Source organism: Solanum lycopersicum, chromosome 1, assembly GCF_036512215.1.
Source record: "Solanum lycopersicum chromosome 1, SLM_r2.1".
NCBI classification, from domain to species: domain Eukaryota; kingdom Viridiplantae; phylum Streptophyta; class Magnoliopsida; order Solanales; family Solanaceae; genus Solanum; species Solanum lycopersicum.
In genome coordinates this window covers 3,689,135-3,705,230 of record NC_090800.1, presented here as the reverse complement: position 1 = coordinate 3,705,230, position 16,096 = coordinate 3,689,135, and the positions used below count along the sequence as shown (strand labels likewise).

At 34.1% G+C, this 16,096-nt stretch overlaps 1 protein-coding gene across 2 annotated transcripts; it reads left to right on the top strand.

Annotated features, from left to right (window-relative positions):
• The first annotated feature begins 1,157 nt into the window (after nt 1-1,157).
• LOC101249197 (protein CLP1 homolog) lies at nt 1,158-12,743 on the top strand. Of its 2 annotated transcripts, none has more exons than XM_004228416.5 (11): nt 1,158-1,462; nt 2,734-2,999; nt 6,692-6,760; nt 6,893-6,985; nt 9,875-10,116; nt 10,261-10,399; nt 10,493-10,549; nt 11,335-11,469; nt 11,630-11,865; nt 12,196-12,240; nt 12,332-12,743. In XM_004228416.5, exons 2-11 carry the CDS (start codon nt 2,784-2,786, stop codon nt 12,417-12,419), a joined length of 1,320 nt encoding a protein of 439 aa, XP_004228464.1. In that variant the 5' UTR covers nt 1,158-1,462; nt 2,734-2,783; the 3' UTR covers nt 12,420-12,743. The 2 variants fall into 2 exon arrangements, with proteins under 2 accessions (XP_004228464.1, XP_010312308.1); XM_010314006.4 differs by having other exon boundaries at nt 1,328-1,462; nt 2,753-2,999.
• The last annotated feature ends 3,353 nt before the right edge of the window (nt 12,744-16,096 follow it).

Sequence of the window (16,096 nt, the reverse complement as noted above, 5' to 3'; positions counted from 1 at the left end):
AAAAGTGGGCCTTTTTAGAGAGGAGGTAAAAAAATATGTAAACAAAAAACGTTTAGCCTATATTAGGTACTATAGTTACATCTTAAGAAAGTTGTAATTCGTGGTTATAGTTTTCTCAATTCTTGCTATTCGTTTGATTTATATATAACTAGTCTTGTTTGTATATATCCAGAATGTCGTATATGCTTGCTCTAACTATTTGTAAACGATATATGAAAAATTCATAATAAATTACTCTATTTGTGTATTGACAACCAAAATATTACAAACAGAATTGTGAAAAAAAACCATAAATGTATAACTATAGAATTTGTATATATTTACCCTATTTGTATTTTCACAAGCGAATTACACAAATGGATACAACAAACCGCAGTCTCCATAGCAAACAAAACTATAGACATTACAACTATAGAGCTTTATTATATCTATTCTGTTTGTTATTTCTAAAATTTTCTCTAAAATTGTATTAACAAATTATACCATATTGGAATCTTGATTTTGTGAAACTATTTTTAGCTAATTTTTATTTTGTAGTTTAGCTAAAACTATTTTTTTTCATTTAAGTGTCTAATTTTTAATAGTTTTGAATAAAGAAAATAACTCTTTCAATTATTTTTTTAATTGTTTTTAGATCTCCTATATATAAAAACAAAAATATTTGATGACAAGAGCATAAGATAAGCAAACTTGTGAAAGACTACCAATTAACCCACTAAAAACTATGAAAAAATTGCCAAATGTAACTTGATTATGCCTCATAATTACACCTTTTAAATAATTACAAAATATAACTATATTTTACATTTTATAGTTGATACACGTGTCCTTATAGTCGTCTTTAATAGAGAGTATTTTACCTTCTAATGTAAAACTTTTTTATGCGAATTCAAATTTAATTGAATTTCAATATGGATATCATCGAGTGGAAAACTAAAAAAATATATGCATATATAGACACTATCAATTTATATACAATATTTCAATTTATATGTCGCATAATGTATACATTTTTAAAAGAAAAATATAATAATATTTTGAAGTAACACAATGTCACTATTATTTTTTCCTCAAATAAATAACATTAATCTTGCTATTTATGAACTTTTTTAAATATTTACTATCAAATATAAATAAACTTGATAATTTTGATACATAAATAATTCCTTCTCGTAAGACCGCCATGATGGGAGTTATTTATAATTTCTTCGTAAAAATTTATATTTTCATATCGTAACATTTTATAAATTATAATTTTTTTTAAATATTTTAATAATTTTTCAATTCAATTTATTGATCAATTCGATTTTTCGAGCCGTCCATATACCCAAGAAGAGACCTGTTGGATTCCGGCCCGCCAATTTAAACAACCCACTGAACTCAACTCAACTGGAACTGAAACGACACAGTATTTTCGTCTTCTCCGGCGAACTTGCTCTTCTCCGGCGAAGTCTCCTCATAGGTATACCTCTATCCTTATACTCCAATTTCTCCTCTAAACAGAAAAACCCTAATTTTTTTTTTGTTATTCCTTGCCCTAATGATAGATTTTGGGTTTTAAAAAAACTGCATATTTGGATTGTATTGCAATGTTTTTGTAATTTTTTTATTTGATTGTGTTTGAATGTGTATAAAGTTTGTAACTTGGATACCCAAGGGTGTGGTCTAGTGTCAATTGGAAGTAGGTTGAGAATTGTGAGGTTTTGGGTTCAAATCCTAGTAGAGACGAGAAATTGTAGGTTTCAAGTTTTGGTGAGCAAAGTTATCGTGTACATGTGCTGGTGGTGTATGAAGTGTGTAACTTGGGCACCCCAAGGTTGTGGCAAGTGCTAATGAAGTAGGTTGATAATCATGAGGTGTTAGGTTTACATCCCCATTTAGACAGGAATTATTTCTTTCTATCTGTTCAAATTTTGATGGATAAAGTTATCGCGTACATCTGTTGGTGGTGTATGAAGTGTGTAACTTGGGCGCACCCAAGGTTCAATGTTGTCGCTAGTGTTAATAAAGTAGGTTGAGAATCATGAGGTGTCAGGTCCCCGTACGAACAAGAATTATTTATTTCTATATGTTCAAATTTGGTGGACACTTACATGTGTTGGTGGGAGGTAGTAGGTACCCTGGCCCGTCGGACACAACGGTTGTATAAAAAAGGGGAAGTGTGTAACTTGGTGTTCATTTGGTCATTAGACTGATTATGCAATGAGTTGTTTCAATATTTTTATAAGCAAGTTCTTGCACAAGTCTTTCAAATTTCATTGTTTTTCTTGTGGTTATTTAGAAAAGTTACTTATAGTTATCCTTTATGTACTTTTATCCCCTCTAATCCAATATTTTGTCTAACTGGGATTACGAAGAAGAGAAAAAGTCTCCTGCAACTTGAAGCAATAGTTCCAAATTCGTACATCTTTCATTTGGAGCGATCAGAACAATAATTTCAATGGTTAAGCAATGCATGCCCAATTGATTCGAAAATCAAGAACTGATACACCATTTTAAAATAACTAATAAAAATATGTATATAAGAGTTCATTAGAGCATGCTGCTGTCTGTTTTTCATGGGTACTGAAATGAGGTCACCCAGTTTAACCACAACATTGTCCATGGACAGTCACTAGTAAAGGAGAACCATACTGAAGGAAAAGAAAGGCGTGGAATTGTTTTCCATTCTTATTATTAGTAGAAAGCATGATCTTTCTTTAACTCTTCTCTTTTAACTAACTGTACCCATAGGCTTGGTGAAAATTTCCAGAATTGGAGCCAACAAGAGAAGCATCTCTGATATGGCTTATGGAGGCACAAATGTCAATCCATTGGCAGCAACAGGTGGTTCAACAACAGTGAGGCAGGTGAAGTTGGAAAAAGAATGTGAGCTCCGAGTTGAAGCCAGCGCTGACTCGCCTCTCCGTCTTCGGCTCCTAACTGGCACGGCTGAGATTTTTGGGACTGAAATCCCTCCTGGAATCTGGCTCAACTTTCCTCCAAGACTTAAATTTGCAGTATGATTCTATATCCATCATCTATCAATGAAATGAATGTGTGCCCTGGAATGATTGCTTTACTGTGAAAATCTTTGCTGGATGAATCTAGTAAATGCCTCAAGTTTCATTAATATATCTTTTGCACGTGAGTATCAATTTAGGTTATGTTTGATAAACAGAACTGCTTACTGACATACAAGGATATGAAAAATTCTTTCTAGATTTACATGGATTATAAAGAGCCTAGCTAGATGGAGTAGTTTCCAGTTTCCACTAGGTGGGAGCTATTCATAATTGCATGGATAACCCCCCCCCCCCCTCTCTCCAAATGCTTTGCTCTAGGTAAGATCGCAACCATCGTGTATGTCACGGGTTTAAACCTGCCTAACACAAGAGCACGGTATATATTTTATTGGATAAGGTAAAGGTTTACTAAATAACTGAGTACCAAAGGTAGAGAGGTGGGCCCATTTCCACAGAGTTTGGAACTGTGCACCATTGGCTCCTTGGAGATTTCTCGGGTATAAAGAGAACTACTATAAAAGGACAGGAGAAGGTACAGAAGGCGTCCTTACTAAGAATATTGGACATGTTCTTCAATACCAGTCAGTTGATTGAAATAGAGATGCTGGACTAGAATAAGCAGTGGGCTTGTGGGGGAGCTTCTTTTGATGTTTAGAACAGAAGAAGGGTTTTGCAGATTGTCCTCTGGAAATTTTAACTTGTCATGAGAATCATTCTGCAATCACATTTGGGTTGAACTCCCGAGTTTATTGAGTAATTCAAGTTGTATTAATGTTAGGCTACACTAAGTTGGTACTGAAATTGTTACTCGGAAACTAGCAAAAAATTACTTAAGGAACTAACAAAGTCAATCGAAGAAGCATTCTTTTCAAATCTGATTTAAATGCCAAAAAGTGCTGCAGCAAACAAATTAGCTTTTGTCTTCTGTATAGGGTTTGCCTTGCCTTCATACACTTTTTGTTTCTTTATCTCCACAAGGTTCAGCAAATATCGGCAGGAATGGGTATACCAAATATTTTTTGAGTCCCTTCTTAGACTTCTCCCTTCCAACTCAGCTCCAGATGGTCCTTTAATAGCCCATGGTACCTTGGATGCTCAAAAAATAGGTATCACAACTGAGATGCTAAGAGACAATGTAAGCAGTTTATGAATGATGTTAAAATCTGCTGCTAAGTGCAACCTTAAAAGAAGTAAGATGCTTCAACAGTTTGTCTGTGGTAGGGGAACTCTGTGTAGTCCAATACATGGTATTTGTGGATACAGCATTTTAGTTTGTTATTAATCTAAAGAAGAATAATTTGGATATATTTGACTCTTCGGGGTGGCCCAGTGGTTTGAGCTTGGACTTCTATGTTGGAGGTCTCAAGTTCAAAACCCATTGCCAGCGAATGCAAGGGGTTTGCCTTTTGGGTCGAGCTCGTCGCACCACGCTTGCCTAGTGCGGGTTACCTTCCCTATGTGATTTACGAGCTATTGCATAGGAGCGGGTGTTTTACCCTGTGCGCACCCAAAGGGTAGAGGCTGCGTGTTTCCCTTGTCATAATTTTTTTTTGGATATATTTGTGGGAGGTTTTATTACTTTCGAGGTGGTCTTTGGCAGACATGTAAATTTGGTTGAAGGTTTGCTTGTTTGTGGTAGTTGATGTTACAAATACTAGTAGTTGGTTGGGATACTTTGTTGTACAATTGACTTAATTTTTTGCTACCTATTGTGACTACCTTTATAAGCTAGTTTGATGCAATATCTTGTGTTTGGGGGATGTTAGAAGTCCCGTATTAGTTGTGGATGGGTAATTGATTTCCTTGTATGGTTGTAGATATTCCTCATAATGATGTTTGGGTTGAGTTAGGCCAAATTTCAATTTTTTAGCATGTTATTAGAGCTGATGAATCCATCTCAAGTCTTGGTTTACCCGATGTCCTCCCCCCCCCACCCCCCCAATAATATATTGTCCATACTCGAGATGTCTAGTCTTGAGCATGTTGCTGGGTGTTAGAAGTCCCACATCGGGTGTGGGATGGGGCAAATTTGTCATCTTATATGGTTTTGAACAATTTTCACCTTATAACTTCGTGAGTTATTTTTTGGGTTCGAGCTAGAGTCCTTTTATTAATAGTAGATATAGCTTGCTTCATACAAAGAATACTTATCAACTGGTGGTTTGCTAAATTGACACACTGTTCTTTGAATAGCATTCTGATTATTTTCTAACATTGTTTTGGTTACATGGCATTGTTGGAGCAGTATTGAGTCCTTGAGCAGGTGGTTATGAAGATTTCGTAACTCCTATGAAAGGTATAGGCTGTGGAGGTTTTGAAGTGCTGTGGTATGAATTGAGATAAACCATTGATGTGCAAAGACAATTCATGCTCCTCTTGGTATTACCTCCTGGAAAGCGCAAGGATGAATTGAGTAGTACATATTAGATGCAAGGTGGAAATGGTGAGAAAATAAGTTCCAGACGAATTTATGGCCTGTAGACACCGTTAGAGATGACCGTAAAAAAAAAAGACACCTCTAGAGATGACTACCCAAAACTCTTGAGAATTGTTTTTGATGAGAATATTATGGTAGCAAAAGACTATGTTCTTTCAAGTGATGAACAGATGATACATTAGCGACTAAGTAGATTATATGAGTAGGTGAAGTTGAATGTGGGTGGTGATACAATTCGTTATGAGGTAGACTAGAAGGGTAGGTTATTCAATGAAAACTTTCTATTCCAGATTGTCTCAAGGAATGGTTGAGCTGCACAGTTTCATGATGAGAGATATGGAAGGAAAAGCACCTCTAAGGGGTCATTTCGTATGTGGAATGGGATAAGCAAGGTTATCCCATGGGATTATTTTGTCCTGTCTTCTATATGGGATAATAATCTCACCATTTTGGTGGGATAAAATAATCCTGGGATTAGCTAACACCTCAAAGCAAACATGTTATAAAGTTAATCCCAACTTTTATCTCGAGATTATTATCCTTATCCCACACACCAAACGACCCCTAAGAGTATCCTTTTTGGGTTAGAGAACATCTAAGAGCAATCTTGAAAGTAGATGACCTGCACAGAAGAGGGAGACTGTTGCAACAGATTAGTGACATGTGACAGATAGGTTCAACAAGCCAATCATATACTTCTTCAGTGTGGAGTAGCTGAGTAGTAGCATATTTTCCTAGCTTTGGCATGGACTAGGTAATATGAGAAAAAAGAAGGATTTGTGAAGTGGATGAGAAGTAGGGTTCCAATGCCTCAGCAATATTTGGGACACTACTCCCCTTTGTATAAAATGATCTCTTTGTAAAGAGAGACGGAGAGTGTCAAGTTGTTGCTGTGCATAAATTTTAGATAATAGCTAGATAAGCGTCTTTGTTCTTTTGGTGTATATGTTTAGATGCAAGTTGTTTAGACAGTTTTTCGGTTTTGAGAGCTTTTGAGATGTAATCTTTATAAATCACATTTGTGTTGCAGTAATTATTATGTGCCAAATATTTTATTTTACCTTGGAAAATGCAAAAATGTATTTTCGTCTGGAGTGGTTCTTTACTTCAACGTCTGTTAAAAGTGAGTCAAACTCTTTTCTAGTGGAAATAAGAATAAGAATGGCCTTATAGATGTCTTACTCAAGATTTTGCATCTTGTGAGAATATCTATTCCTTTATTTTGACATGTTCAAATTTTTCAATCTAGGTTTTTACTTGGTATGGAGCCACAATCGAGATGGACGGTTCCACTGAAACTGATTATACAGCAGATGAGGTGTGGCCTCTCTACCTATCTGTATTTTTTTTTTTAAGTTTCTGCATTTTTTAATATCAAATGGTAAACTTTGATCTAATTGAGCTACACTAAACCGAATGACTGAAGGCATTTATATTTTTTTCTTTCTAGACGCCGATGATAAGTTATATAAATGTCCATGCTGTACTTGATGGACGAAGAAATCGTGCCAAAGCTTCGCCTAGTGATTCCGACACTTCTCAGGTATTATTTGGTTATTTTTCAGCGCAGAGTAAAAGTCAAAATTCAAAAGGTTCTTTTTATCTTGCTTTATCATTTATTCTTCTAGTCTTCTGTTTATGGGGTATCCAAGAACCATCTGCTTTCTCTGATTTACAAAATCACTGACAAACTTTGTACCATGGAGGATGTTTACTTTTGTAGGGATGTGCATTTATGTGTTTGAGAGAGAGAGAGAGAGATAACTATTTGGTCTTCTAGTCTTCTGTTTATAGGGTATTACGAAACCAACTTCTTCCTTACAAAATTACTGATAAACTCTTTGTATCATGGAAGCTGTTTACAATTGTGTGAGAGAGAGGAAGACATACTAGAAATGCTTGGCACTAGTGATTAACATGTCTCAATGATGTATTATATGGTTAACGAATGCGGAAGCTATATAAAAGCTAAAATTGCAAGCTAAGCTACATTCACCTGGCTAGTTCTATCAAAGGCATAAAGGCGTTGAATTTGATTGGGCTTTAGGTGCAAACCATAGCTAAAGAATTAACTTAATGAAAAAAATACAATTGAAAGGAAAGATGATATATATATATATATATATATATATATGGCCCAGTGGTTTGGGCTTGGGACTTCCATGTTGGAGGTCTCAAGTTCGAAACCCCTTTGCCGGCAAAAAACAAGGAGTTTCTGATACCAACCCACCTCTCAAGACGTACTTTAGAAGAAAATATCGACAAAAGAAAGAGTCGGGTTCTGGACAAACAACTGCTACAGCAGTTGTCTAGCAGTTATTATTCCTAGTTTAGTGTCAGTCTTATCCTTTTATGTTCTCTATATATATGTAATCATGATTAATTATTGGTATTATGTAAGTAAGAAATAAAACTACTAATTTCTGGAGTCTTGTCCTCTCCATACGGACAACTTTATCTGTATAGTTGTGTTTAACATACTTGCACAAACTATTTTCAGTAAATCTACTTGCTTTGTTCTATTTTATCGGATCTCTACTTCTGATTACTATCAGTTTGCCTAGTGTGGGTTACCTCTCCGGTGTGGTTTGCAGCTATGGCATAGGAGCGGAGGTTTTACCCCTTGCGCACCCAAAGAATAGCGATTGCAGGTTTCCCTTGTCATAAAAATAATATATATATAACTGAGAAATCCTATGTGATCCGCCCTTTGGACCAATCAAAGCCTTCTAAACTCGGTCGATAATGGGTCTGCCCCTCTTAACCTTCTCCACTTAAATACTGGGCTTTCACTATGCGTGGTGTGAGGCTTTAACCTGCGACCTAAACCACAAATCCTCCACCTTTTTCCACTCTAGCTAGGACTCGGGGGCAAGAATTTGTCTATCAGAGAGTGACCCTGCTAATCTGCAGTAGTATATCCAATAGTTTGCTCATGTCCTTGTTCTTTGTAAAGTAGTCCTCTCGCTAGAGCATATTTTTATGTCTTAAGAATAACTGTTTTTGAGTGACTATCACAAGCAGAATCCAAGAAATGACCTACTACACTTACTAGGGAGGCAGTTTCGTGTAGAGTCACAGTGAGATACTTTAACTTGCCTGCCAAACTCCCCTAACCTTCTAGAAGTTAAAGTTGAACAGTTGGGTCCATCATTGTATTAAAAGGTCTATAGTGTTTTTTCAACAGACTCATTGAGAATATAAGTAGCATTTCCTTTGTGAAATGATAATTCCTTATTTGGATTGAGCAATCTTAATACCTAAGAGGTACCCCAACCAACCATGTCCTTGGTCTAAAAGTGTTAAAAAAGTTGATGGAGCCATTCATCTCTTAAGGAGTTTGGTGGAGCAATATAGGTAGAGGAAGAGACTTACATATGGTGTTCATTGACCTAGAAAAAGCATACGACAAGGACATTAAGGCGATTAAGGACATATATACCAAGACTTGAGCAAGGACAATGAGAGGAGACTCAGAGCACTCCCCAGTTGTGATGGGATTGCTGCAGGGGTCAACTCTTAACTCGTTTTTATTTGCCTTGGTAATGGGTGAATTGTCGCTACATATCTAAGCGGAGGTGCCATGATGTATGCCATTTGCAGATGGCATAGTATTGATTGACAGGACATGTGGCACAACCAATGATGGTAGAGGTTTGGAGACATGCTCTGGAGTCCAAATGGTTTAGGTTGATCAGGACTAATAGCCTTTTTAGACCAGTTTGTTGGAAGAAAATAAGTACTTTTAGGGTGCAGCAGAATCTGCTTTTCAGAAGCTAAAAAAGTAGCTTTTTCCAAAACACTTTAATGAAAAGCATTTTTGAGAAAATAAAATTAAAAGCACTTTGAAAAAGGTTGGCCAAATGTGCTTTTAAAATTTTATAGCCAAACAAAAGTTGTTTCTCACCAGAAGTACCTTTTTAATAAGCAACAACATACCAATGTAGTCGGCGTCTGGGGAGGGTAGAGTGTACGACAAACCTTACCTCTGCCTCGAGGTTGTATACTATAGACCCTCGACTCAAGACAAAAACAGTTTAGAGAAAGATGTAATGGAAGTGTAGAGACAATAGATGATAACAAAACAGTTATAGTAGCAGAACAATACTACACCAATAATCCTATAATCTAAGTATAGGAGACTACAAGACTAGAGGTAACATGTGAAGGATAGAAGCCTGCTTCTGTGTACAATGATACTTCATCCTTTTGGTAAACGGAAGATGATACTTCACTTCAGGTGATAGGAAGCGGAAATGGCTTCTCTTTGGGTGCTCTGGCAGACTTAAATTATCCTAGTTTTGATATATGTTGAGGTTTTCTATTCTAATCTTATTCTTACCTTCTTTCTGTTAATTAATCATACGGATAACAGAACAGTCAGAACTGCACGTGTTTCATTGACAAGTTTTAACATACTTGATTTGTTCAGGGCCCAAGAGTTATTGTTGTGGGACCTACAGATTCTGGCAAGAGTACTCTGTCAAGGATGCTTCTTAGTTGGGCTGCGAAACAGGGATGGAAACCTACTTTTGTTGATTTGGACATAGGTCAAGGATCGATAACTATTCCAGGATGTGTTGCTGCTTCACCAATCGAGTTGCCTATCGATCCAGTTGAAGGAATTCCACTTGAGATGCCTATGGTCTACTTCTTTGGCCATGTGACTCCTAGGTAGAAATTTTGTACCTTAACATTTATCTTCACATCGTGCCTCTTATACATGATAAAGTTTGTATGAAGAAAACTTGCTTTAGCACTTGCAGTTTAAGTTTGGCATATTTACTAACTAGCAGATACCACTTTCCTATTTAACAGTGCCAACATAGATCAGTACAAGGTACTCGTCAAGGAGCTTGCTAAGACTCTGGAGACACAATTTTCTGGCAATGCTGAATCTCGAGCTTCAGGCATGGTAATAAATACAATGGGATGGATAGAGGGAGTTGGTTATGAGGTACTTAAGCTCAATTCTGTGTGTTTTTCAGTATAAAAGACAGTGTGGGTAGCATTTAGAGTTTTGTGGTCACTGTTCAGTCTTATTTTGCAGTTGCTACTCCATGCGATTGATACATTCAATGCCACAGTTATTCTTGTCTTGGGTCAGGTATGTTCCACTACTGACAGTGAAGTCCATTTTATATGAGAAATTTTGCGTGTGAAGGCATTTGATATTATGATGTAGTTAATATAATGGGAAACCCTAGTCCTGTGAACCAGGGTATTAAAATTCTCTCGGACACTTTATTGGTTGGAATACTCTCCCAGTAGGCAGTTGTATGTGAAGTACTTTACCTTGGAGTTTTGTTACTTCAGTTAATCTCCATTCTCCTAGAATGAATCTCTTAGTGGTTTAGAAGGTTAGCAAATAATGATGTATATTGCTTACAACTTCCAAGAAACTGGATATGGAAGTAGTGAGTGCGTTGTTTCTTTAATGAAGAATGATACTCATACTTGGAAGTTGGAACTTCTTTTATCTTCTGATTGTCAACCAGGCATCAATGTTGTTTCTAGGAGTAAGTGATGTACCTTTTCTCCCAAAAATAAATTAATATAGAAACTATATCTGAAATAAGGGGTATTAAACTTGAAGAAGAAGCTTTGCAGTAAATAAAGCATTCTATTTTTGATAATTTCACACTTCTATTTATGTTGTTTGGCTTTTGATTATTCTAGCTATCAGTACAGTTTTCTCCCTGGTCATCACTATATTCAGATTGTAATGGTAACCCCCACCCCCACCCCCTCCAAACAAAAAAAAAAGGAAATACAGACGAACAAATAATTGACCTCAAGAACTAGTATCCATAAATTGCTTTTCTGTAGAGCTATTCTATACACAGCAAGAGTTGGATCTTATTTCTATGATGCGGTTGGTACTTTGTGTAGGAAAAACTTTGCAGCATGCTAAAAGATGTATTGAAGAATCGACCCAATGTGGATGTGGTGAAACTTCAAAAATCTGGTGGTGTTGTATCAAGGAATGCTAAAGTACGGCAGAAAGCAAGGGGCTATAGAATACGGGTACAGATTTCCTTTATAGCTTAGTAATAAAGAGAGTTGGGACTTGGTCCCAGTTCATGCACTGGATAATGCTTGCTCTTACTTAGTATGGTACTCTTACTTTTCAGCTTATACTTGTAATGCAAAACCAACATTTTTTCTATCTTTGCTTCTTCCCCAGGAATATTTTTATGGCCCTTCGAATGATCTTTCACCACATTCTAATGTGGTGAACTTCAGTGACTTGTTCATCTACCGAATAGGGGGTGGACCACAAGCTCCACGCTCAGCTTTACCTATTGGTGCAGAGCCTGCTGCAGATCCTACAAGATTGGTTCCTGTTAGTATCAGTCGAGACTTGCTCCATTTGGTTCTTGCTGTTTCATATGCCAAAGAACAAGATCAAATAATTTCCAGGTAAGGCTGATCAAATTGTCATAATAGTATAATACATGACTAATATACAATACACTCGTTAGGCTATTTTGGAAGGTAACTATTTTGTTTACAGCACAACAAACGGAGGGGTTGATGCCTCCACGAGACCTATTCGCCCCACTTCCTGCATAAATCTTAAATCTTTTAAATTGTTATGAGAATCAAGAGTATAAGAAACTCCGTTTCATTTCTTACTGATGTAGCTGGAAACCCTTTATTCTTTTTTGGCTCTTTTAACAGTTGTCGTATCATAACAATTTTCTTTTTGTTCTCATATCTCATCATTTACTTCTTTTATTTCCATGTCAGTAATGTTGCTGGATTCATCTATGTAACTGACGTAGACTTACACAGGTTTGTACTCAAAATGTCTTCTTATTAGACAATCAGGTTTACGATTCTGAATGCTACTATGATCTTTATCTTTGATTATCTCAATTTTCAGGAAAAAGATAACATACCTTGCACCATGTGCTGGAGAACTTCCGAGCAAAAACTTAATTGTGGCAACCTTAACATGGATCGAAAACTGAAGGTGTATAAGTGCAGTAGCCATTGGATTTTCAGTCTTTGAGCTTTGTGATTCCTGTAGAGAGAGTGGGACAGCATGGAAACGCCCGCTAAGCTTTTGGTGTCGTAGAAATTAGTAGGCTTTTCTGTGATGACTGTATTATACTACTGTACCATAGGTGTTAAGCTCTATGGAGAAAAATCGATTGTACAAATAGCAATAGCTCCTCATCTTTTATACTGACAAATGATAGTTTCAGTTGTCTTTTGGCATCATTGGAGTTTAAACTTAGCAGAAAATGTTTTGACATCCCTGAGTTTCTGGAAAAGCATTAAAGTTACTCTCATTTTGACATTCCTGAGGTTTATTCTTAGCAGATAACATTGTGTGACTTTCTTTGTTTGAAGTTAGTATTATTATTTTTTTTTCGATCTCCCACCCGGTGTCTGGTACCCACATTGTAGTTTGACTGAATCCGGATTTGCGCTAGGAAGTCCGACATTGGGGGGTAAAGTGCTTCATACAAAGGTGACTTCGTACTCCCGAGACTTGAACTCGAGATCTCTTCTTATTAAGGATGGGATGGGAGCACTAACCATTCCATTGGAACAAGATGGGAGTACTTACCACTACATCATAGCTCTTGTTGCTTCATCGAAATTATTTTTCAGTCTTGTTTGATAGATGAAATGGCATACCAAATAGTACATGAAAATGTGAGTATATGACAAGATATATCAACCACTAGAGGTGTCAAATGAGCGTGTTATGTTGAATTTGGAAGTGGGGGCGGAGGGGGGGGGGGGTTCTAAAATGGATTAAGAAATGAGTCATAATTTAACCAGCTTAATTCTTGTTAAGTTTTTTGTTTGAGGAAACAACTTTAGGTTAAGTTTGTTAAAAGAGACAGACTTTAGTTTGTATTTTTAATATTGTATTTGAGTTATGCTTTTCATTATTTGTATTTTTAATATCGAATTTCAGTTGCTAAATCCTTGTTTATTGATTTTAAAACTTGTTTATACACTTCTATGGTATTTATGCTTTACCTTTTTCGTTTTCTAAATACTTAAATTTATTAATGAAAATACTGAAGTATTTAACATCTTATGATAAAAATAAAATAGTACCCCTACCCTACCCAAAACTTCTTCACTAAATGGAGATGTATGTAGAAATAAGGCATAAGAATTTCACTAAATAATAGTAAAATGTTAATTACAGATTTAAGAGCTCAAATTCGAAATTTTTAATTAAGGGTTAGTAAATTTGAAACCATTCCATGCTTTAAAGTTCAAAACACGAAACAATGATACTTTTTCTTTCGATATTCAGTATTTACGTTGGAGCTTAATCATATTTAAATCACACGCTGTAGGGCCCACTCTAAGGGTGGACTGCCAACAACCTTTTTTTTTTCATGTCCAGAGCTTAAACCCAAAATTCCTCGTTAAGGAAAAAAACTTCAACTATCCCACCACGACTCATATGTTTTCCTATTTTCTCATGTTTAGTTGACTTAAATGTTTTAAAATAAATTTATTTTTCTCAAATTTAATGAAAATGACTTCCTTTCAGAAATTAAAATGACTTCCTTTCAGAAATTAAAGAAAACATTTTTCAAAACTCTACTTCATCCTCCTACCCCTAAATCGCCCCTCCAGACAAAAATATAAAAGTTTTAAAACTAATTTATAAAATATTTCAATTTTAAACATTTTTTTACCTTACCCAACCCGCATCAACCCTACCCCTACCCTATAAAAAGTAATTGTTTTTTGAAAGTATTTCAATTTTTTAAAACTTCATTGTTCACGCCATCCCTACGCCCCCCCCCCCCCCCCCCCCCCAAATAATTTTTTTTTTATGAAAAAAAATTTCAGAGTTGGAAGTATGGATCAGGTAAGGTCCTCGGTAAGATTGTAGATCAGGTTGTGTCCTAGTTTGAATATCAAGGTTGGGTCCAAGTTCGATTATAGGGTCAGATATTATTTTACTAAAGAATATTTTTTTAGTCTCGTGCTAAAAGTAAAAGATATTTTGTGGAAAATATTTTTCACTCACCAACTAAACATGAGAAAATAAGTTAGAAATCCACACAATACATCTTCCTTATTACCAAACACACCTTGGGCTTTTCTTTTAAAATTTTCCAAAGTTTATAATAATAATAATAATAATAATAATAATAATAATAATAATTGCAATATTCCCTTTTACGATGACTTTATAAACATTTTCTTTTGTTCTTTATTCACTATTCAATCTCTTTGAAAATTCTCCTCTAATTATATAAAGAAGAAAATTCATTTGATATTTAGGGATGAAAGAGTCAACTAATTAATGACTTGGAGAATTTTTTCTTAATTTTTACCTTTTTTAAATTAAAATATGTCAATATCACATAACTAAATTTAGAAATTATTATAAGTAAAATAATTACCTAAAAATTAAGTGGTCAATTATGCATTAAATCTTGATAGTTAGTTGAATAAGTAGAGTTTAATTAATCAAGCAATAAATAAAGTAAGACCAAGTTCAATAATTTTGAATATTATTATAAAATAAAAAATAAAAAGAACAAAAAAGACATTAATATAATGCATAAAGATCATTTGATTTATGAGGATAAAAGATTGTAATTCTGAAATAAGACATTTAATTATTTTAATCATATTTAATATAATTTCTACTTATAAGATTTTCAATCATGTATTATTTTTTATCACATTTCTATAGAATTAGAATTCTAAAATAATAAATACACTTTTACCCTATTTTAAAAGCTTTTTTTCTCATCTTTTTTTTTTTAAAAATTCTTTAGTTTTTATTTTATAGGGGATAAAATTTATCAAATTAAGTTTTTAAATATTATTTATACTTTTTTAAAAAAAGAGGGAGATAAGACAGAACATTAATTAAGAAAACTTTTTTTTTAAAAAAGTACTTTATTATTTATGTTAATTCTTTTTTATTTTTTAATTTTTTTTTTTTTGTATAAAACACATCAATATTATATAACTAAAGTAAATTATATTGAATATATAGTTGACCTATAATAACCAATGTGTAAAATATTACTTATGAAATTATGATATTTAAAAGAAATGTGCCTAAAATATAAGTGGTCAATTATGCATTTAATTTTGAAGGAAAAAAAACACAAATGTACAATTACATGCTTTAATAGTTATTGACTATTGTAGTTGGTAGATTTATAATCACACAATAAATAATGTAAAATAAATTTAATACGCTTGAATATTAATTTTTTTAAAAAAATCTGAAGGGACACCAACAAAATGCATAAAAACCACTTGATTATCGAGATGAAAGATTACAATTGTGAAATAAAATATATAATTATTTTATTAACATTTGCTAAAATTTTCTAATTATAAGATTAACAATTATGTATTATTTTTTATCACATTTATGTAGAATTAAAATTTACAAATAAAATAAGTAAATTACACTTTTACCCTATTTAAAAAGATTTTCCCCTTAATATTCTAAAAGCCAAAATTAATATATATATATAATAAAATTATTTCAACATATTTTATATTCCCTTGTTCCATGTTACATAATCCTATTATAAAGAATATATTTATATTAATAAAATATATATATATATATATATAATAATAGTTATATATATTAATGATATGTGTAAATGTTTATTTCTACTATATTATG